Source organism: Tachypleus tridentatus, chromosome 5 (genome assembly GCF_004210375.1).
Source record: "Tachypleus tridentatus isolate NWPU-2018 chromosome 5, ASM421037v1, whole genome shotgun sequence".
Taxonomy (NCBI): domain Eukaryota; kingdom Metazoa; phylum Arthropoda; class Merostomata; order Xiphosura; family Limulidae; genus Tachypleus; species Tachypleus tridentatus.
The window spans coordinates 33,605,780-33,627,781 of NC_134829.1; the positions used below are offsets into that span (position 1 = coordinate 33,605,780).

The following is a 22,002-nucleotide window of genomic DNA, read 5'->3' on the forward strand; positions in this document are numbered from 1 at the left end:
TTGATTTTTACTAAATGATAGGTAATATACCCTATTTATGATGAGTGCATTAATTCTGAGATAAAGAAAAAATTGAGAAGTTCAGAAACAAGGGTCCTGGACTAGATATTTCCTCAAAAGCTTTAAAGTTAAAAAAAAGTTGAGTCACTTTATTATGTGAATGCAAGTGATTAAAAACACTTAAAGCCAGCCCTCATCACATACTAATCAAGCTTTCTCTTAAATGCACTGCATCTACAACATAGGAAGGCAACCACCATGTTGGAAAAATGAAACTGCCTGTATGAGCTGAAGACTTCTATCTTGCCAGAATTTGTCCCCTAGTTCTGCTATTATCACTATTGAATTTGAAAAAAGATGTTGCCTTAAGATTATCAGTTTCCTTTATGATCTTAGACACCTCACTCAGAACCCCCAATATAAAATATAGCAATACTTAAGACCTGAACAATACCAAGATTGATCCATCATTGTAGGAAGATCTAAGTGTATGTCACTGCATAACTATTTTAAGTCTAGGTTCAGTGCAGCACTGCTTCAAATTAGATAGTTGTGATGTCAAAATATGAAGTATAATTTTGTGCAAATTAGAAACTGATGTTGATAGGTTTAGACTGTAGCTTCCATTTGCTGAGATATTTGCTCATATCCTGGATCACACATAGCCCTGCTCACCTCTCTACTTTGGGAAATGTTCCCTTATTTACACTTCTAAGCTCAGAATGCCCCAAGTGCCTTTCTTAGCTATTTCCAAGTATATCATCTCATTCTTTCAAAACAAGACTTCAAGGGAGTAGGTAGTCATTTGTCTGATAAATTAAGCTGTCATTACCAAGACTGCTCAAAAATATAGTAATTCTATAGTATTGATATAATAATTTATGAGTTGATTATTTAAAATTGGGTGTATAGATAACCTAAAATACTTGAGTGAGATAAGACTAAAGGGAATTTATAATGTTGATACATTATTGATATGAAGATGGCTTTATTAGAAAAATGACATTTTCTCTGGCAGAGTGGTTTGGATGTTATAGATACATTAAAGCAAAGTTAAAAAAAAAAAAAAGCCAAGTATGTGAATCATAAGAACCTGCTTCAATTTTTTATAATTTAGTTGAGAGGATGGAACAGCCAAGATACATCCCATGTTCAGTTCTTCATTCATTTAATAGACATTTTCTTGATTTTACCAGAAAGACCAACTAGTATAGTAACCATGATTTAAGGTGACTATCATACAAAACTGCTTAGGTGAATTTATTCCATAAGTGCTCCTGATACAGCTCCAAAGTACACAGCGGCCTACCATAATTTTATCTTGTTATAAGATAACCAGCTGTTCCTTTGACCCCAGTCCAGGAAATGATTTACATGTTTTGATACTCAGAGTTGACTCAGTTTAAAACTAAATCAAATAGAACAAGAAAATGTAAGCAAGCACAGGAGCAATCCTGTAAATAATAGAAGTAACATACAAAACACAGTTCATGGAGGGCAGGATTTACAAAACATTGCAAATTATACCAACAATGATAATCCATCTTACCAATGCCCCCACAACTATGATTTACCATAATACTCTCATTTTATGTAAAACTTTTATTATTCAAATATTTGTAGACAACAAAAACAATTAATTCTGTCATAATAGTTCTATAACTTTTTGATAGTTGTGGTTTATAGCTCCAAGTAAGAATTCTGTCCAAGAATGGTCTCCCTCACACAAATGGGAAGAACTGAAATGAAAGAAAAAAATTGGATACTTTTACCAAACCAAAATGAAGGAAATCCATTTTCATTTCATCAAATATTAAAGAAAGGAAACTACTTCTATATAACAATGTAAAGATAATGCTCATGAACAACATGATTGGAAAGCACCATTAATGGAATATGATGATGGTTTTGGGTTACATTTCATAATCCATTAAAAATGTGAGGAAAAGTAAAAGGTAGAAGTTAAATTCAAGTGTATGCTTATATGATGCAAAGTACTATCCCTCTAAATTTTACTTCATAATTATATAAACACAAGTTCTTTCATTTTGACCAACATTAAACTAAAAGCATGGCTAGATACTTAAGATTCAGAACTGTGGCCCAAAGGCATGGGAATTTTCAGCATGATATTAATCATGGTTTCCTATTTTCAAGATATCTGGGAGTTCAGAGCATGTGTCCTGTGCACTGTTACCTAGTACTGCCTCTGTTTGTAACCATGGCACTACAGACTGGATAATTTAGTCCATATATCTTCATAAACTTTGTATGCTCTTAGTAAATATTACAAGAAATAACATAAATTATTTATTAAAATGTAGGAAGTCTTGAGTGCAAAATAACTTTGTTTAACACTGAGTTGTTTTTTACCTGAAATAAAACTTAGTATGTATTTAATCTTATTTTATCTACCCTACCTCATGTACAGGTTCAGTCCATCTGACCTTTTAACCACCAAAATAATAAAAAAAAAAATCCTTTTTTCTAGAATGACCCCATCGTGTTAGTCAATCTCCCACTATTTTTGTTACAGCTAAAGATGATAATTTCCAATCTCCTTGGCAGTAAAGGAATATATCTAAATGACATGTAGATTAGTGCCACAACAAGAAATTTAGTTGTTTTTTTTGGCTCCTGAAGTCTCAATGAAAGAAAACTTTGTTGTTAGTACTTAAATTTTATTTAACATGCAACAGCAACAAAAAACAATTTCCTAACTTTATTATGATTTAATTTTCTAACTAAGCTCTATCTGGATTACAAAAATTTCCTTTTGTGGTCGAGATAATCTCATCTACAACAAACTACAAAACTTATGAACAATAACTCAAAACCCATCATGAAAATGAACTAATTTTATAAAGTAAGCAGAAATTAAGACATTCTTGTTTTATTGGTTACAAATAATCCAATAGCAATTATTGTAAAGAATTATACATACTTTTTAAAATGTGTTAGGAGGGGCATGACATTCAAGATTCAGTTTATGCTTACAACTCATTAAAGCAAGAACAACAAGTGCTATAAGTTATATTTAGCTCAAGGATATCTAAAATATAAGTGTGTAGGTCCTTGGAAAATAATCTAATAGTGAAGAGAAATTCTAAAGTAGATAGGTAGAAAACTTGACATCTGAAAGTGAAGACTGAGAATTATTAAAATGTCAAGTTTGTTAGCATATGTTAATAAAGTAAGTCTGTAAAAAACTTGTGTCATGCTCAATTTGAGCAACCTACACCTAGGATTAATAAGAAAAACCCTCATCTAGTAACTTGGAAAAAAAATGGAAGTATATAAATTTGACTTAAAATACATACTTTGCTGTATTAATTAGCTCCTTCAGTCCTTCAGCAAGTATAGTAGCCTGGAGTAAGATTAAACAATTAAAAATAACACTGTTAACTGTCTTTGTACTATAAACATTTCTAAAACAAATATAAGATTGTATCCAACTTTCTCTACAAAACAAGTATAATTTTTATCACATCACACTTTTTTTCCTTTTGTATTATGCTGAATTACAAATTATGAACCACAAATTCCTTCAATAATTCAAACTACAATAATAGTAATAATAATATTAATTTGATATTCTCACCTGTTGTCTTACATTGTTGTGTATAACTGGAGGGTAAGTAGATAAAACAAAATCATCAACATGAGAACTCAGAGTTTGAACAATTGATGCCAGTGAGTCCAACTGGTTGTTATCTTGTTCTCTATCACATTGACCCTGAGTTGCTATAATACTTTTAGTTTTCTTGATGCAAGCTTTGCTTGCTTTTAGTAGGCCTAAGAATGTTGGCAAAAGCTGTAGGTCTTCCTCACTCCACCCTGTTTGATCTGGTATTTGGAAACCATTTCTTATAGGTATATGTGCTAAATCAGGATACAGACTGTCCTCTTGTTCCATACTCTGAAAAACAGTGAAACTGTCAAAGAATAAAATAACAGATAATTTTAATGACAATTCTTATGTTACTTTCAGCAGAAGGTTTAAAAGTTTTTGTCATACAATACATATGCTGACAAGTCTTTAAAGAAAATAAATGTCTGGGTATACAAGTAACTTCAGGATATTAAAAGCTTGCATGCATATTGGACCAATATTCAAGTCAACTATTTACTTTTATCATTGTAAATGGATGCAAAACTGTTTATAAAATCTTACTAGACCAAAGAGCATATTTATATCTCACTTAACACATGAACTTTTGGCACAGCATTTTCTGTGAAACATTTGTTTGTGATACTAAAATCCTGCACGAGTGATGGTATGTGAAATATATTACTGTACAATCTCAGAGATAGTAAATAATCTTAAAAAAAATGTTCTTTTTAAAAAATAGATTATGCAATCTTCCTGTTTCTGTAATACCAAATAATTTTTAATTTGATTAATCCTATAACTACTGGTGTCACCAATACCATTTTTAAACCCCTTCTGTGCACATTACTGAGTTATATTCAAAATTTAATTAAACCACTTTAACATGAATGTACTGTAGTGAAATTACTATTATCAAGTACATTACAGCTTAAAGTTTTATTCCTTTAGTTTAAAAAGAAACATTTAAAGCAGCAATTAAGACTGCAGGTTTTACTGTCACGTGATCTGCTCAAGGTTACAAGTCTAGACTTTACCAGCCATTATATACAATACTATGAGAATAGAATAAAGACTGTCAGTATACAAGATCAAATTAAAGTTCCACCTGTCTTTCATTAGCATCTGTGGAATCTCCAAGAAATTCTCAACAAGAGTTTTACATTCTAATATTTCCAAGCTTAAGGTCAGCCAAACCTACTTGCAAAGTCAAAGCTGTGTTACCAAGTGACACTTTGAAGTTGAATGGCATGATTACAACCAACAAAAAGATGAGGCTTTGCAATATTCAGTTATAACATAAAGAAGCCTCCACCAGTGTATGGTTTTGTAGTACGAGATGGAGGAGAAGCTTAGTTCATTGTTCTCTTGAGGTATGCCTGGTGCTTGGCAAGTTTCTCACCATTGTTCTCTTGAGGTATGCCTGGTGCTTGGCAAGTTTCTCACCATTGTTCTCTTGAGGTATGCCTGGTGCTCGGCAAGTTTCTCACCATTGTTCTCTTGAGGTATGCCTGGTGCTCGACAAGTTTCTCACCATTGTTCTCTTGAGGTATGCCTGGTGCTCGACAAGTTTCTCACCATTGTTCTCTTGAGGTATGCCTGGTGCTTGGCAAGTTTCTCACCATTGTTCTCTTGAGGTATGCCTGGTGCTTGGCAAGTTTCTCACCATTGTTCTCTTGAGGTATGCCTGGTGCTTGGCAAGTTTCTCACCATTGTTCTCTTGAGGTATGCCTGGTGCTTGGCAAGTTTCTCACCATTGTTCTCTTGAGGTATGCCTGGTGCTTGGCAAGTTTCTCACCATTGTTCTCTTGAGGTATGCCTGGTGCTTGGCAAGTTTCTCACCATTGTTCTCTTGAGGTATGCCTGGTGCTTGGCAAGTTTCTCACCATTGTTCTCTTGAGGTATGCCTGGTGCTCTGCAAGTTTCTCACCATTGTTCTCTTGAGGTATGCCTGGTGCTCGGCAAGTTTCTCACCATTGTTCTCTTGAGGTATGCCTGGTGCTTGGCAAGTTTCTCACCATTGTTCTCTTGAGGTATGCCTGGTGCTTGGCAAGTTTCTCACATAATACGTATAAGTTTACTAAACAATTATATTTCATTTATGTTTATATTTTAATTAGTTATGTGTTGTGTGTTTATAAATGCATGTTTGAAAATTTTATCATTGTATACATTTAACTTGATGTATTTTGACTTGTTGAAACATCTAAACAAAATAGCATCATTCATGTGTGCAAGCATTAGTGAAAGAATTTTTGAACGACCTTTGCCATAGGGTCATGTTATAATGAACAGGTTGGCATATCTGTATCAATAATAACAGACAAAGAATTGGAAAGGAAACTTAAATATAAAATATAAGTGAAAAGATAAAAGACATGAAATTAAACATATAAAGAAAGGTGAAAAATATTCTAGGAACATTTCAAAGGTATGTACATATTTCTATTTATTAATCATTTCATTCCACTGTGTGTTGATGATAATATCTAGAGTTAATAATATAATAGAGAAAATGTAAAACATTAAACATTTACTTTAAAAAAACATTTGATATTCATTTAGGAGGCTCTAGAGATTATGAAAATGAAATGTGAAAACTATAAGATAATAAGTAGTATCTTTATACTCAAAATGAAAATTACATTGGATGTGAACTATTCAAAGTATAGGTACAAATAACTATGTGAAATAATTAATATTTTATTATAAATAGTAGAAAAAAAATCAAAATTTCTTATTTTTTAAAATTACATAACCTTAGGGTCATTCAAGACAAATTTAAAACTATTTCATCAACTAGTTTCGTTTTTATAAAGAGCTTTCACAAGAGTTACATACCTATTTAACTAAGTCGTAGTGATCGGGTTAATAAACAACTGCATGTACATACAAAATATCATATATTACTAATTTTGCATTCTTTGAAAACTTGAATTACTAAATGTGCAGAACATCATCTCTTTATAAGGTCTCAAAGTTAATTTTCTATTAATTACTTAACTCACCAAGACTAGCTTCTAGCATTATCGAAGGTATTGATAATGCAGTGTTCATAAAATAACTCAAGATTAAAAACTGCCTAATAGTTTGAACAAGTACTATAAAACAACAAATCATTACAGTGCTGTAGATACAATTATACAGTACCTCTTGAAATTCATCAAGTGCATCCTGAACCATAGTGACTTGATCCTTAAAGACTGTTAGCACAGAGGTCTTATTATCTGTATTACAAAAAAAAACCAAAAAAACGTGGAATGAATCTACAAGAGAAAAAAACAGTTCTACTGACTAACAACTCTATCAATAACAACTCCCATTAAGAATTTCACAGCAATGAATATAATAAAAGAAATTTATTACTTAGGGTCAAACATTGCAACACTGCAAGCTTATTTTCTCAAGTGATAACAAATCCATATTAAGTAACATTTTCAAACACATACTACAATCTTTATAAAAAAACAAAAAGAGGATTTTAAATGCGAGTTTATCCCACATATTATTAACATAAAATAATCCATAACTCTGACCAAGTTAATTTTTCTTTTGGTTCAAATAGTTCAGCTTCAACAGTAGCCTCATTCACAATAAAGAAAGTAAACAGATGTAATTCAAAACACAAACAACCAACAAAGTATTTAATATTATTGTGAAAAAATGTATGGTAGGCACTCTTAACAATGTTTAACAGGATTCCTGCAAAATAAAGCATACTCAAAATGCAAGTTTAATTAGTTACGTAAAGTTTATATTAGAAATGAACTTTAGGAAAAGTGACAAACTATAGTACCAAAAACATCTACAAAAAGTATCCATTTGCAATTAACTCTATTAAAAGAGTAAACTGTTATATTTTTTTTAATTTCTGACTTATGTTATTTAATAAAATCTAAATCCATACATTTTCTATCTAGAAAACTGTAGAATTTGTATTTTAGTTATAAAGAAATCCATTGTTGGGACATCATGCCACAATACATAGTAACTTGCAACTCCATTTCTCAGTTTCAATTTTCCTATTCCTTTTAAATGTGTTCATGGGTGCATTCATGAAGTGACAGACTAGTTATTATATGATTATAAGTAACATCACATTCTTTATGTTACTGTTGGCAAAACTAGGATTTTGTAAGCTTTCTTTACATCACATCTTTGTGTATTTTCAACTGATAGTTGGATCATTTTCACAGCCCTTTAAAATTGTTCAGTTAGTGACTGACACCAAAAGTGTAGCATTCCAAAACTGTTGTGTAACACTGCATACTATCCTGGCTTGTGATCTTGCAAATATGTTTTAACCCAATGGCTTCTAATCTGCCATGGTTGAATATGAGTGTGTCATTCAATGGTGTACAACTTGCAAACATTTCACTCATGTTTAGAGTAGCTGCAGTCAATTGATTAACATTTACCCCTTGTTTTTCCATTCTTCATACTACATATATATATACTGCATTACCTGGCAGTAAATAACAAGGTTCTGTTGCTTCATGTTTTCTGCATATTTATTAAATTACCTCAATGAATTATATGCAAGTGACCTATAATGAAATTTAATTTTATCATTATTATTATTGTCCCCTGTATGTGAAACCTAAGGAAGTGTTAGACTTATAATTACAAAAAAACAGACTGTGGATACTTTCTCTTGTTTCTCAGACAGTTGCTATACAGTGTTGAAAAACTCATGAAAGCTTACTGTAAGAGAAATTGTAGTTGCAGGCTTGAGCAGTCAACTCTTTAATATAGACATTTATTATTGTAACATATATCCACCTGTTTCACTGAATTCCTAAGGTGCTGGATTACAGAAAGTTAAATATGAATATTCTGTTTGAAGAAAAACTAAATGAAGAAAACTGACACATTTATTAACTTCAATGTCCGTCCACAACATAGAAGTCTGACATTCACAAGTAAGCATACATCTACACTGATGAACTGTACAAAACACTTTTTATATCTACTGACCAAAGTCAGTAGCACAGTACATTAATCTGAAGTTAATAAATTCTTTCCCTCATAAGGTTTAACAGAACAGAAAATTTTGCTTTGTGTTACATCAGCCACAATTTTCAATTAACCACACCAGGTTTACCTTAACTGCATTTTAGCTTGACTTCTAATTTTAGAGAACAAACAAATCCACTTTGTTCTACCTATTAAAAATACAATTTATTATTTTAAAATACTGTTTGCATATTAGTTATACAATTATGAATACAAACAAAATCAGCATTAATAGTTCTAAAACTGTTTTCTCAGCAATTAGCACAAACTAATGATTTGTTGACTTTCCTGGGGAATTAATGCTTTGGTTATTTTGCAAAACACAGATTTAAAGTTTCAGAAATTATTCATGTAAAATTAATCAATTAATGTTATTTTAATTATATATTCAGTTGCCAGTATGTCAGATTTTTGTTTTACGTCTGGTGACTTAAGATAGAAGAAATGACAAACATGATATGCCTTCAAAATAAAAACAGGCTGTAGCAGTTTCTAGTTGATTCTATCTGAATAACAGAGAATACAAAACAATTCACAGTTAATAGTCAAAACACTCAAAACTTCACGTAATTCAATATGAATAACAAGAGGATACAAAACAGCTCGCAGTTTGTAGTCAAAACACTCACAAAGTTCATGTAATTCTATCTGAATAACAGAGGATACAAAACAGCTCACAATTTGTAATCAAAACACTCACAAAGTTCATGTAATTCTATCTGAATAACAGAGGATACAAAACAGCTCACAGTTTGTAGTCAAAACACTCACAAAGTTCATGTAATTCTATCTGAATAACAGAGGATACAAAACAGCTCACAGTTTGTAGTCAACACTCAAAAGTTCATGTAATTCTACCTGAATAACAGAGGTTCAAAGGAACTCACAGTTAATCAAAACACTCAAAAGTTCATATAATTACAACCAAATATTTTTTAAGATCAAAGGAAAATAATTTAACAAACTAAATATTTGTGATAACAGAATAAATAAGCTTACCTTTAGGGGCACTCTGAAGATTATTACACTTTTCCCACACATTTCCTACAGATTGTAGCTGGTGACCACTACAGATTGAAAGTTTTAAAACAAATACTTAAAAGTAAAAAAAAAAAAACAACAACACCCCATTCATAGAGCATTTTGTGTGAGCAAATAGTACATTGCTTTATTACCAATAGTTCATATTCAAATGAAAAGTAACATCATGGACTCTCACGACAAATTTCCTCAACATTTCTTATGTATTTGATTCACTACCTACAATATTTATTGTACTGTAAATAAAATGAAAAGTGGTATTATGTAAGAAGGTAAAAAGCTTGTGTTTTATGCTTAAATACAGTCATTCTGTATACAAAATTTGAAAAACTTGTGTAAGAAATTTGAAGATTTTTTCTATAAACATGGCACAGAAAGAAAACAATGAATTGTCTGCTTTACAGTTTTAATTTTTTATTTAATTCCATAATCACTTAATGCCAAGTTCTATTGTTACTGTTGCTACTTATATTCCAGATGTGTGTTATATATATACATATTGCATGCACACACATACACACACACAAACTTGATAATAAAGTTCTAAAATGCCAAAAAAAATGTTAACCTACCAAGTATGTTCAAAATTTGCTGGAGGATATACTAAATGTTTAACAAGTTAGTTATAGCACTTAAGTATCTTTGTATAGAACTTTTTTAAGTCAAGTTACATTCAAAACATTTACCCTTTATTGTTACCTAACTGTCTATCCATACACACACATTTTACCAAATTAATATTATTTAATAATTTCTGCATCAAAAAAACAAACTTATTTAAGTTGAACTATATAAAAGACAAATATTCTTAAACATACAACTTCTTTTATGTGTTTCTTATACAATTTAGCTTTTATTTTACTTTTTTTTTTAGTAAACAACACAAAATTAATTTATTACCTAAAAAATGTATAAAAATAGACAAGTCATAGTGATACAGAACTGTTACAAATGGACAATCAAATTAATTACAAATTGAAATCAAATACATTTCTCAGTGGTCTTTGTGAAAAGTTCTTTCATTAAATGTTACAGCATTTTTTCTGCAAAATAGTGCAATTAAATGTAAGATATATTTAATGTTTTCTGTATACACTGACATTACTAAACCAATTTAATATTTTAAGTTGATTTGAAATATTCCAAGAACACATGTTACTTTTGTAATCACAAAGATTTATAATGTCACCATCACTAATGCTGATCTTCTGGATTTCATTAATTTGTTTTGAATACTTGGACAAAGGCACACAAAGGCAGTCTGAAATAGCCCTTCATAACTTTATAAAGTGATAGAGTAAAGGCATCTAATTAACAGTACTCAGTGTTAATTCTTAAGATACTCTAATCAACTAGAACAATTTGTTGTCACTGTTTTAAAATATCTATAAATGTGTTGAAATGTATTTCTTTTTCAACAGGATGAAAAGCACACAACTTTGGATTCACAGTCTGTTACACTAACCAACAGATTAAACCTAGAGTCTTCATTATCAAACTACATTTTTGGAGGTCATTTCTGATTCTTTTTTTCTGAAATACTAATTAATATACTGTATCAAGTCAATTATTCCAGTCAGTTAGTAAAATAAAGCTGCAATGTTATTATTCCAGTACACTCAAAAGCCTCAATTATTCACTGAAATTACAATTCAGTTATTTTGTTCCATATTTTTAGCATTTTAGTACATCAGTCTTAATGGAAGGACAGGTCAAACCAGGTCTATAGCTGATTCAACTAGAACAGAAACATTTAACATGGTAATTTGCATCTTAAAGTTAATAATTACCAAACTATTCTGAGAAATGCTAATGCTTAAACACTTGCAGTACCACATTCATCATTAATAAATATTCTAAATAAATTTAATTACACATCTTCCATTTTGTCAGCTTATACTTTCCTGTAAACATTCAAGACACAAGCTTTAGTTTAATTTTGTTTACATAATTACTAAATATATTTCAAGTAGAAAATTTAAGCCTAAATTTATTCAGAATATGTATGAGCTATTTCTATCCTCACCTCATATGTATATAGTGACAATAATTGTAGCATACTAAAGTAGTTTGTGCCAATTTTCTCACCTTTCATTTTTAGCCTCAACACAGAGGTCTTGAACTGCCTTCAGTATATTCAAAACACAGAGACGCAGATCTTTGTGCAAAGTCAATCCTTGAGAAGAATTTCAATAATATTTTTGATGAATAATTTTTTCACACCAAGAACTATGTTGTATTGTGTATTCTGAGTTAGCTAATAAAAAATTTTCAATTCAGGTTTTAAGGTACACACAACAAAGAGGTTAAGGTCTATATTTGATTAAATTATCCAATGTTTACTAATAAAAATCTTTCACAAATAGTAAGTCTCTGATGAAAGTTGTTTTAAACATAATTACTTGAATAAAGTAAAAAGAAACAATTAGAAGAAAATAAAAATAAATCTTCTGGTGATGAAGCGATTCTACATTTACATTTTCTCTTAATTTCAACTAAAGTTTCCCAGTAAATAACTGAAGTTTTACATTCCATATAATATAAGGTTTTGGAACAACACAGGACCTACTGGTCCATCTTGGTTGTTTCAGACCCTAAACTATTAAAAAAACAAAACAAGCTTAAAGCTAACCCTGATCATTCATATACTTATCAAGCCTTTTATTAAACTCACTTAAATTTACTGCTCTACAACATTCAAAGGCAACCCATTATAAAGTCCAACCACCCTGTTACAAAAATAAAACTGTCTAAGCTTAAGATGTGAAAATTTATATTTGTTTCTCCTTGTCTCACTATTCTCACAGTTGAATGTAAAAACACATAATGCAACAATGCTATCAATTCCCTTTGCAATCTTAAACACCTCAATCAGATCACCCTAATTTGCCTTTTTTTCCCCAAGAGAAAACAATTTGAGAGATTTCAACCTCTCTTGTGTCACCAATTCAGGTATAGCCTCTACAATAATAACAAAAATGAGTAATGTATTTTATCTGCACTCATTATGCACACCCACACTATTTTGTTACATTGAAACTTTATACAAAAATATCTAAAAGGGCCTAAATACTAAACCTTTCAACATTCCACCCAAATGCAATTATACCAATAAACAACTACTTCTGTCAGATTTAGTAAAGCCCTATTTGTTTCTATGTGGAAGATTTTGTTTATTAAATGAAGTGTAAATCATAGATGTTGCCATTATTATCACCATAAAAGTCAGTGAGAAAAACACTTCTTGTTCAACTTGTCTCCAAGCAACAATTGTAATTAAATTCACTTAAGGGTCATTCCATGTCAAATCATCCAGATTTTGGAAAATTTTCCAGGTGACCCCCTCAGAATGCCTTGAAAAAATTCATATGTGCTCATCTACCCATATAATGAAAAACTGCTATATAATAGATCAATATCTCTAATAGTTTGTGATTTACAGCCCTGTAAAATTTAGTTAATTCTTTTTTATTTTTGGTAAATTCATACCAACTGAACTGAACTTAATTTTTTTAAAAATAAAAAACGTATGGTCAGAGGATACTTTAAAAAATTATAACTCAAAATGTAGGTTGAACACCATCCTGATTTTGTTTGTAAATCATAATCAGAGATGTAAGAATATATGGTAAAAATCTGAAAAGGCTGAATAACTGGTGACATGGTCAAACTATGGCCTGAAGTAGGGCTATTTTCAGCTAAATCATAACAAGTTGCATGCAGCTATATGTTTTTTACAGGAGATCTAACAGACTTTTAATTGCAATAATTGCTGATTTGTCAACTGATATGTTATAGGAAATTAGAAAAAATAATTCAGCTTTGTATCATATTAAAGTCTTAGAGCTATGACTTATTACATAAACCAATGTTTTTTATGACTTTGGGTTTTCAGGTGATTTTACTGCCTCACTATGCAAATCCTAAGAGAGAGAAACTTAGTTTGAGACCATTTTTTAATTCTGTGAGATTAATTCAGTTAGTGTAGCAAATTTCAGCCTTCTACCACCATTACTCTTGCAGCTTTAAGCAGCCAAAGTTGCCCGAAAATGAATTTGCCAAAAATGAAAAAAATTAAATTTCACAGGGCTGTAAATCAAACTATTAGAGATATTGATCAAATATTTGGCAATTTTCCATTATATGGGTAGATGAACACTTAAATTTTTTCAAGGCATTTTGTGGGGGTCACCTGCAGTCCCCTGGATGATTTGACATGGAATGACCTTTAACCAATTAACAATCAGTTAAGAATTAAATACTCCAGAGAATAAACAAACCTTGGCTCTTTGGCAGGGCATGAAATGCTGATAGCAGAGCAATACATGATGATTCCAGGCTGTTCACAAGGCTCTGAGTTTCTGGAACTGAAGGTAAAGGGGGCTGACTAAAGGCCACACAGAGCTTCGTACATTCCTGGGAAACCATTTTTCCTGTTTCACCTCAAACATAAATCACTATATAAAATGTTATGCATAAACTATTATAAAAATCGGACAAAACTAAATATTCATATGTATATAGAATATCAATTTTACACAAACATCAACTAACCAAACAGCCCTATCCTACATCATGTTTTATTGGTTTTAAACAATTCATCTCAACTGAGCTGCAATTTCAATCTATATTTGTACACGAGTAACTAATGCTTTTCACAAATACAGTAAATCAAAATACATGTAGAAATTTGTGTACATTTAGAGCAGTGGTTCTTAACCTTGTTGGTGGTACTTAACCCCGGAAGTTTCGTACTTGCATTCACTGAACCCTTCGTAATTGGAAAAATAAAATATGGTTTTTTCAAATTCAAAACATAAGTAGATATTTTATTAGTGCACAAAATGAGCCATGCATCAGTTGCACACAATATCACTGTGTTTAAAGAACAAAACCATCAAAACATGAATTTCACACAAAAACAAAAACATAACTCAATGAATATTTACTGCAAATCAATGTGACTTTTGCTGTTGTCTTTCAGAAACGCACAATTACTATAGTCCCAAGTCAACTGCTAAGAGCACAAAGTTCCCTGCAGCACAGATATTAAGTCCAAGTGACGTGACGTGATCAGCCACAGCCAATGATGGCCAAGTGGAGCACGACGTCACAAATCATACGAGTGGGGTAATGGAACGGACACACACTCAATGTGTGTGTCTTGACCTCCACTAAATCCCTGAGACTGACTCACCGAACCCCTGGGGTTTGACTAAACCCAGGTGAAGAACAACTGATTTAGAATTTTAATAAGAACTGGGCAAATTGTGTGTAAAATGAATCATAACCTTTTTGTATCATTTATAATTTTTATATAGTGTTTAACTATATGAACTGTTTGTTATTTTTTTCATTAGTAATAATCTGTAACATTTAATACTCATTGTTTTTTTGCTTTTTCTCATAGAACGTATCTAACTTAAATGAAACTGTCATTTTATGTACAATTATTTGATTTTCCAAAAGTAAGCTAAAACAAAAAATATAGAAATTAAAATAGACATCCACACAGGTCTGCCAAATAGGGTAATTATGACTGCTACTAGAACTGTACATTATTATGGTAAAACTTCAAAAAAAACCATTCTAGAGTAAATTTTAAGTTTTTTTTTAATATAGTGCAAAATATTTAATACCTTACCTTTATCCTATAATGTTTAAAAATTAAGTGTAAAATTCTTAAATGAACATTAATAAAATCACACTTACTTAAACAAGTCCAGAATTCTTCCTTACTGAAATTCTCTGCTCTTCTTGACGGTGTAGCATCATCTGTTAAGTTAATACATTTATCAGCCTCATTATCTGAAAGTTCTGATAATATGCCTATCAAGTGTAAGAAAACCATAACCATATCATACCATTACAGTGTCACAAATCATTAGTGGTGGATGATTCAACTAATTATAATTAATACAATGAATTATTTTGAGTGGCTGTTACATTGATTACAGCTTCATAAATTAAATAATCAAAGTTATGATTGGATTGAATGTCATAAAAATAGTCAAATAACCAAAACTAGGATTTCTAATTATTATTTTCATTTATACAAACTATTCAAGAAATCAAAACATTTATGATAAAACTTTTTCATTTTGTCTTTGTTATGTAAAAACTACTAAGGCAATCTCCAATTGTCACTAGCTTTGAGCTGCTGACTAGTAGGAATTAAACTGGCTGGCAGCATTTGCCACCAACCTTTTTTTTTTATGTTGTTGTTCAGTTGCACCTGATGGATGACAGATTATTGATAGTACCTACCACCAATCTGTTGACTAGAAGAAAGGATACAGGCTGGCATGTAACACTTGCTGGTAATTTTGAAGAACAGTATAATTAATGGGGCCCACAATTAATCAATTAGTAAATCTCACTAATAGTCCAGCTCTACAAACCATGCACATTATACTACAAATAATGGTATCAATTTAAGTATAACATCCTTTTTAGACTATTTTAATTCATTCCATACAAAACTCAATGTTACTTTCCTCTATCTCTATTTTTTTGTTTAATAGTCAAAATAATTAATGTTTTTAAATCTTAATAATTTACGGCAACATTTGAAGGAATTCCTCAATATTGCACTAGCATAAAATCTTGCTTTCCATGATATTTACAAAGTAGAAATAACTGAGAAATATTACTCTGAAATAACAAGTCATTTAGTTTATGGTAATTTTGAAAGTCTCAAATATTGGATAATTTGAGAGCTTGAACATCTTAAGAGTTAAATTTATTCAGTGTTAAGTCTCTTTACTTCAAAACAAATGCATATTAGCCATTAGTTCAACACAATTTCATTTTATGCTTGTTGCATGAAACTTGGCTAAATATTTGCATTCAATAACTACCTTGAGTCCAAATGTGGAAAACTTTAAGAACCTATGTTAGGATTAATATGCAGAAAAATTGTGAAACTTCAATAACTATTGTAAAAGATAGATACTGTTGTAAAGAAATATTTTTCTTAATAAAATCAACCAAGTTACAAGTGCTACATATAAATAAATCTTAACATGGATCATTAACATACTATCATTTGTTTACTTATAATTGTATTATATTTAGTACATTTAGGGACTTCTTTGCCACATGAATCTCATAAAGCTATCATGTTGAAAATACTCTAAACTCCCGATCTTAAAAGGTCCTAGATGCGAGTATCAAAATTTGGCCAATAACACAAAAACCTTTAATCTTAAAACAGAAGTTGACTCCACAGTCAGTAGGTAATGTTGGAAAATGCATGACAGTTCACACTACATGATAAATAAAGATGAACAATTATGGCCATCATATCAGTAAAAAAACTGAATGAAGTTTGTTATTTTGCATATTCATAAATGCTGTAGCTTATACAGTCGCATTGCCTCATCAGGGAACACATATATGTAAAAATCAAAACTTCATTATTCTTGTCCTCCTTTGGTTTTAGAGTTTCTGATGGCTGAGAAATTTCTGTGAGTTAATTTATTACTCTCTCTGTCAGAGTCCCTATTGCAGTAGCATTAACAGGAAAGAATTTTTTATTTTATATGAGCATGGCCTTATGACAGAGATGCTACATGTGACACATTTAGTAAAGGGCACCATCAAGAAGACACTGACTGCATGGGCTTGGATAACACTGGGGAACACTTCTTCAGTAACTTTGAGTTGCATTGGATATTTTAACTGATTCTGAAGGAGTTTTAGGCACTGATTTCAAATCTGAAATTAGTTTTTTCTACAAGCTCTAGTTTGTATGCAATTTGAGGTTAATGAAATTGTACAAATGTGAACTTGCATAAACCATGTATAAGCATTTTCACGTCCATATATATAGATAGCTTCTAATATTTTGATCATTCTTCTTTTGTTGCAGATCAAACATAGCTTCCAAAAATAGATATCATTGCAGAAACAAGCCTGAGGCCTTCTGCTACATATGTGGATGCTACACACTCAATCGTCAGAGACGTAACATATCCTCATTCGTCAAGCCTACAAGACATATTTTGAAGTTCAAATTGCATAAAATCTGTAGCTTGCAGACAAAAACCAACTTCAGATTTGAAATCAACACACTAAAATTGACTGTAGAAAGGTCTTTTTTTAAATGCAACAAAATAAGTGTTCCCCAGTGTAATGAGTAAGCAGGCCATTGACCATCTTGGCCCATTTGTGACTATACCACAAACCCGTAAAAGATGCTATTTTAAAATGTGTTTCATATATATTTGATATCAGCCAATTTGTTGAGCAATGGAAAAAAAGCTTTTACTATACTTTGTTGTAATTGAGAAAAAATTTTAAGTGGTGGGAAACTATAAAGAATAAAATTTTTATCTAGAACTTACTTAATCTAAAACTGAGTACTGTACACTTAACTACAATTTTTTAAATGATTGGAAAACCATTAATATGTTCCATAAAGTGTCTAGGAACAGTATGTAAATTGCAAATACATTCCCTGAACTTTGTTACTAACGAGGTTTTACAGCCTGTTATCTAACAGTTATTTACTATTTAGAGAGTTAGCTTTAAATAAACATTTCAATGCAGGTTTTACATACATCAAAGGTTTTCCCACCTCACCTACTATGAAATAATTTGGTATAACTATATATTACAAAAACATGTCACATTGCCAGCCATTTCATCTTTTGATCTGAACATGAACCAAGAAAAACCAGTTTTACTGTGATTTAATTCGGAATCGCTCAGCGAACTAAGGATATCCTTGTTACGATCACCATATTCCAATTTAAAATATGTTATTGTTAAGCCTTTTAAAACCACATGCATTGTGCGGATACGACAAATCAGTACGTGACCAATACTTGCTCTAACATTCATGAGCTAATTACAATACATGTATATATATATATATATATATGCAACATAAAATTGTACCTTGCAACTGAGTCAGAACTACATCCAATGTATCAATTATTATTTGTAAAACTTCAGAACGACTTGCCATTCCTATATTCTACCTTTACGGATTTTAGAAACTTTGTTACAAACTTACGAGACCCACAAGTACCCAAATTGCTTATTTCCCAGGTATCAACTTAACCCTACACGCGCTGTAAAGTTGGTAAACAACAGTGACAATAAAATTAAATACATCACGACAGTTTGCTTTATATTTTGTTTCCAGTTCAGATAACTTTTTTAAAAAATGTAATATTTACGCTATTACTTAAAACACTTTAATAATAGGCAGAAATAAAGTATTTTCCACCCACCAACAGATCGTTTTGAAAATAAGTAGTAATGCAATATCTTAAAATAATTAATCATTAAATATCATATGATAATTATTTCGCGAATTTTGGGATATTAAATAACATTTTGTGAATAAATCTTCATCTTGTTTCTATTTCTCCATATACTGTCGCAGTGATAAAAGTCAAGCATTTGAGGTTGTGTTACGTATTGGCGCTTATATCTCGCTTTAAACCATGCCACATACATGAATTATTCACTAAATAAATATCATATAACGTTTTACCACATATAAGGCGTATTTTATTCGCGCCCGCGTCGCGCTATATGCCGTGGGGGCGTATAATGTCAATCCCATTTTGGTAAAACCCAATTGGCGGTGGGTGGTGATGAGTGGGGACGGCTAGCACAGATAGCCCTCGAGTAGCTTTGTGCGAAATTCCAAACAAACGTTTCACTATTATTTTATTTTATTGAGTTATTTGTAAAACAATCGTATAGTGGGACCAAACGGAAAATATATGAAATAAGTGCAGATGTTATTTTTCTAGTCAAAAAAAAAAAGAACATAAGTGGCATAGCGTTATGTCCGCAAACTCGTAAAGTTAACTTTACGTATTATTTTTGTTCCATCGCCTTACTTTAAAACTTGTTCATGAGATTCATTTAGTTTAAATTATTTCATAAATGTCATAAATTCCAAATTATAGTAGGCAATACAGAATGATTCTTGTCCTACACAAAAGGGGAGGATGGTCTGTGGTATATAAATTTCCTTTACCTGAGAATACTATTGGGCAAGTGGAAAAGAGAAAATTTTGTGTTGTGACGAAGGTATATTATTGTGAAGGTCTCATTTCTTACATGTATACATTGGCCTGAACTTCTATTGTTGAGTTGCAGTTACGACAGAAAGTGTTCGTACCCCTGCATCGTGAGTAGTCTTCCTCATAACTGAAAAAGTATCATGATTAGGATAATGAAAGTATTGTATATTATAAATATTATACTAACACACATCTACATAAATTTTTATGTAAATTGAACAATAAATAAACTGTTTATAAACAAATAACCAAATATAGGAGGAACAGAAAGTGTTCGTGCGTCAACTTTAATGGTCAGCTGTGTAGCCTTTCAGGTGAATTACTAAGAGCAATCTCTCCTCGTAGTCCTCCGGGATCGTTTGACAGTATTCTACTGGTATTTTCTTCCATTCTTCTTTACAAAGGCCTCCAACTCTTGCAAGTTTTTCGGATGACGCTGATGAACCCTGGTCTTCAACTCATGCCAAACGTTTTCAATTGGATTTAGATCGGGTGACTGCGATGGCCACTCCAAAACCGCTTATCTGGTTTCTCTGCAACCAGGATTGCACAAAGTTCGATGTGTTTGCTTAGGGTCATTGTCGTGCTGGAAGATAAAACGACGCCCAAGCATCAAGTGCCTAATATATCAAAGTACTCTTCTTTTTTCATGATTTCGTTGACGTGGTGAAGGCTGCCTATACCAGAAGAGCTGAAGGAACCTCATAGCTTGATCGAGCCACCTCTGTGTTTAACTGTAGGCACGGTGTTCTTTGAAAGATTTCGTTCCCCCATCTTACGGAAAATATAGCGAACATCATTGTAGCCGAAAAACTCGATTTTAGTCTCGTCTGACCAAAGAATAGTCTTCCGATAGGTAAAGGGTTTATCTACATGCTTTTTTTCATACCTCAATCGTGCTTATAAATGAACAGGCTTTAAATATGGAGTTCTACGAGGACGACATTCTTTGAACCCAGAATAGCATAACATGTTCGTAACTGTAGAGGTGCTTACTTCAATCCCAGTTTCCTTTACTAGTTTCTGTATGTCATTAGGTGTTAAACGAGGGTTCCTAGTAACTTCTCTGAGAACTTTCCTCTTTGTTCTATCTGGAATTTTGGTGGGGCGTCCAGAACGAGGGCGGTTAGCAGTTGATCCTATAAGCTTAAACTTGACAATTATGCTTTGAACAGTAGATTTCGGCACATTAAGTTGTGTAGCAATACCGGAAAGAGACACACAAGACTTGTATTTTACAATAATTCGGTTTTTTAAATCACTGGACAGTTGTTTCCTGTTCGCCATGATGAGACGGCACTAAATTGCCGGAAGTACATTTTTTGTTGGCTAAAGTCCAATAATTATGAACCCAGTTCCTTGTTCTGGAATAGTGTAATGTAGTTTATTCGCCAAACTAAACAAGATTTTTACGGGAATATCAATTTTTCACACGTTCTGAACTGTACGCACACTTTCTGCTCCTCCTATTTTTGGTCATTTGTTTATAAACAGTTCATTTGTCGTTTAATTTACATAAAAAATTATGTAGATGTGTGTCAGTATAATATTTATAATATATCATACTTCTATTAGCCTAATCGTGATACTTTTTAAGTCATTAGCAAAAAACCACTCGGGACGCAGGGGTACGAACACTCTCTGTCGTAACTGTGCATTGTTCTCATGAAGGGAGGCTTTGGCCAAAGCCACAGGTTCCTATGAATAAGGCAAAACAGATATTATCCCTAACATTCAAAGGTACTGCAAAATAAAATCTGTATTGTTTCATGAAACTTTTCATACAGTTAACTGTTTGGAATGGTTCGTTTCCAGATCAGGTGGGGCAATGCCTTATCTTAAATTCGGATAGTCCAATTTTCGACTCCATTAAGCATTTGAAGAAAATGCAGCTTTGGAATTAGGATACAATTATTGACAAGATAAGACAATATCTGACCTGGTGGAAAATTCGGTAATCTATAGGGCCAAGTTCAAAGCTGATAAGAGGGATGCAATAAAAAAATTGTCAACTTTATGTATGTGATCTACACCATTGGCATGGCAATCCTACTCTAGTATGGCCTTAACAGATCCTGAGGATATCCTCACTGAAACGTTTCTTGGAAGACTACCTGAAAAGAACAATGAAATTAAACTAAGATATGAGAGATATTTTCATCATGAGAGATACACTTTTTGCCATGTTAAGATTTAAAGTGTAAATTCAAACTGATCACAAGACAGGGAGAAGTAAGTAGCAATAGCTTCTGTGACAACGTTTCAGACAAAACATTCTATCCAGTA

At 31.7% G+C, this 22,002-nt stretch overlaps 1 protein-coding gene across 5 annotated transcripts; it reads right to left on the reverse strand.

The window, feature by feature from the left end:
• Positions 1-1,250: 1,250 nt before the first annotated feature.
• Positions 1,251-19,113, reverse strand: LOC143250885 (cyclin-D1-binding protein 1 homolog). Of its 5 annotated transcripts, none has more exons than XM_076502038.1 (9): positions 18,910-19,113; positions 15,380-15,442; positions 13,948-14,109; positions 11,756-11,843; positions 9,626-9,693; positions 6,761-6,837; positions 3,602-3,919; positions 3,321-3,367; positions 1,251-1,739 (listed from the first exon to the last, which is right to left on the reverse strand). In XM_076502038.1, exons 1-9 carry the CDS (start codon positions 18,962-18,964, stop codon positions 1,646-1,648), a joined length of 972 nt encoding a protein of 323 aa, XP_076358153.1. In that variant the 5' UTR covers positions 18,965-19,113; the 3' UTR covers positions 1,251-1,645. The 5 variants fall into 5 exon arrangements, with proteins under 5 accessions (XP_076358153.1, XP_076358156.1, XP_076358154.1 ...); XM_076502041.1 differs by having other exon boundaries at positions 13,948-14,124; positions 18,910-19,107; XM_076502039.1 differs by lacking the exon at positions 18,910-19,113 and adding an exon at positions 18,572-18,778 and having other exon boundaries at positions 13,948-14,034.
• Between the last annotated feature and the right edge of the window lie 2,889 nt (positions 19,114-22,002).

Excerpts from the sequence above, each read along its gene's own strand:
- LOC143250885 (XM_076502037.1), bottom strand. The coding sequence starts at position 18,641 with ATGGCAAGTCGTTCTGAAGTTTTACAAATAATAATTGATACATTGGAT. Across the intron at positions 9,694-11,755 it reads GTTGAGGCTAAAAATGAAAG|TGGTCACCAGCTACAATCTG; the intron begins GTGAGAAAATTG and ends TTCAATCTGTAG. Across the intron at positions 6,838-9,625 it reads TCTTCAGAGTGCCCCTAAAG|ATAATAAGACCTCTGTGCTA; the intron begins GTAAGCTTATTT and ends TTTGTAATACAG.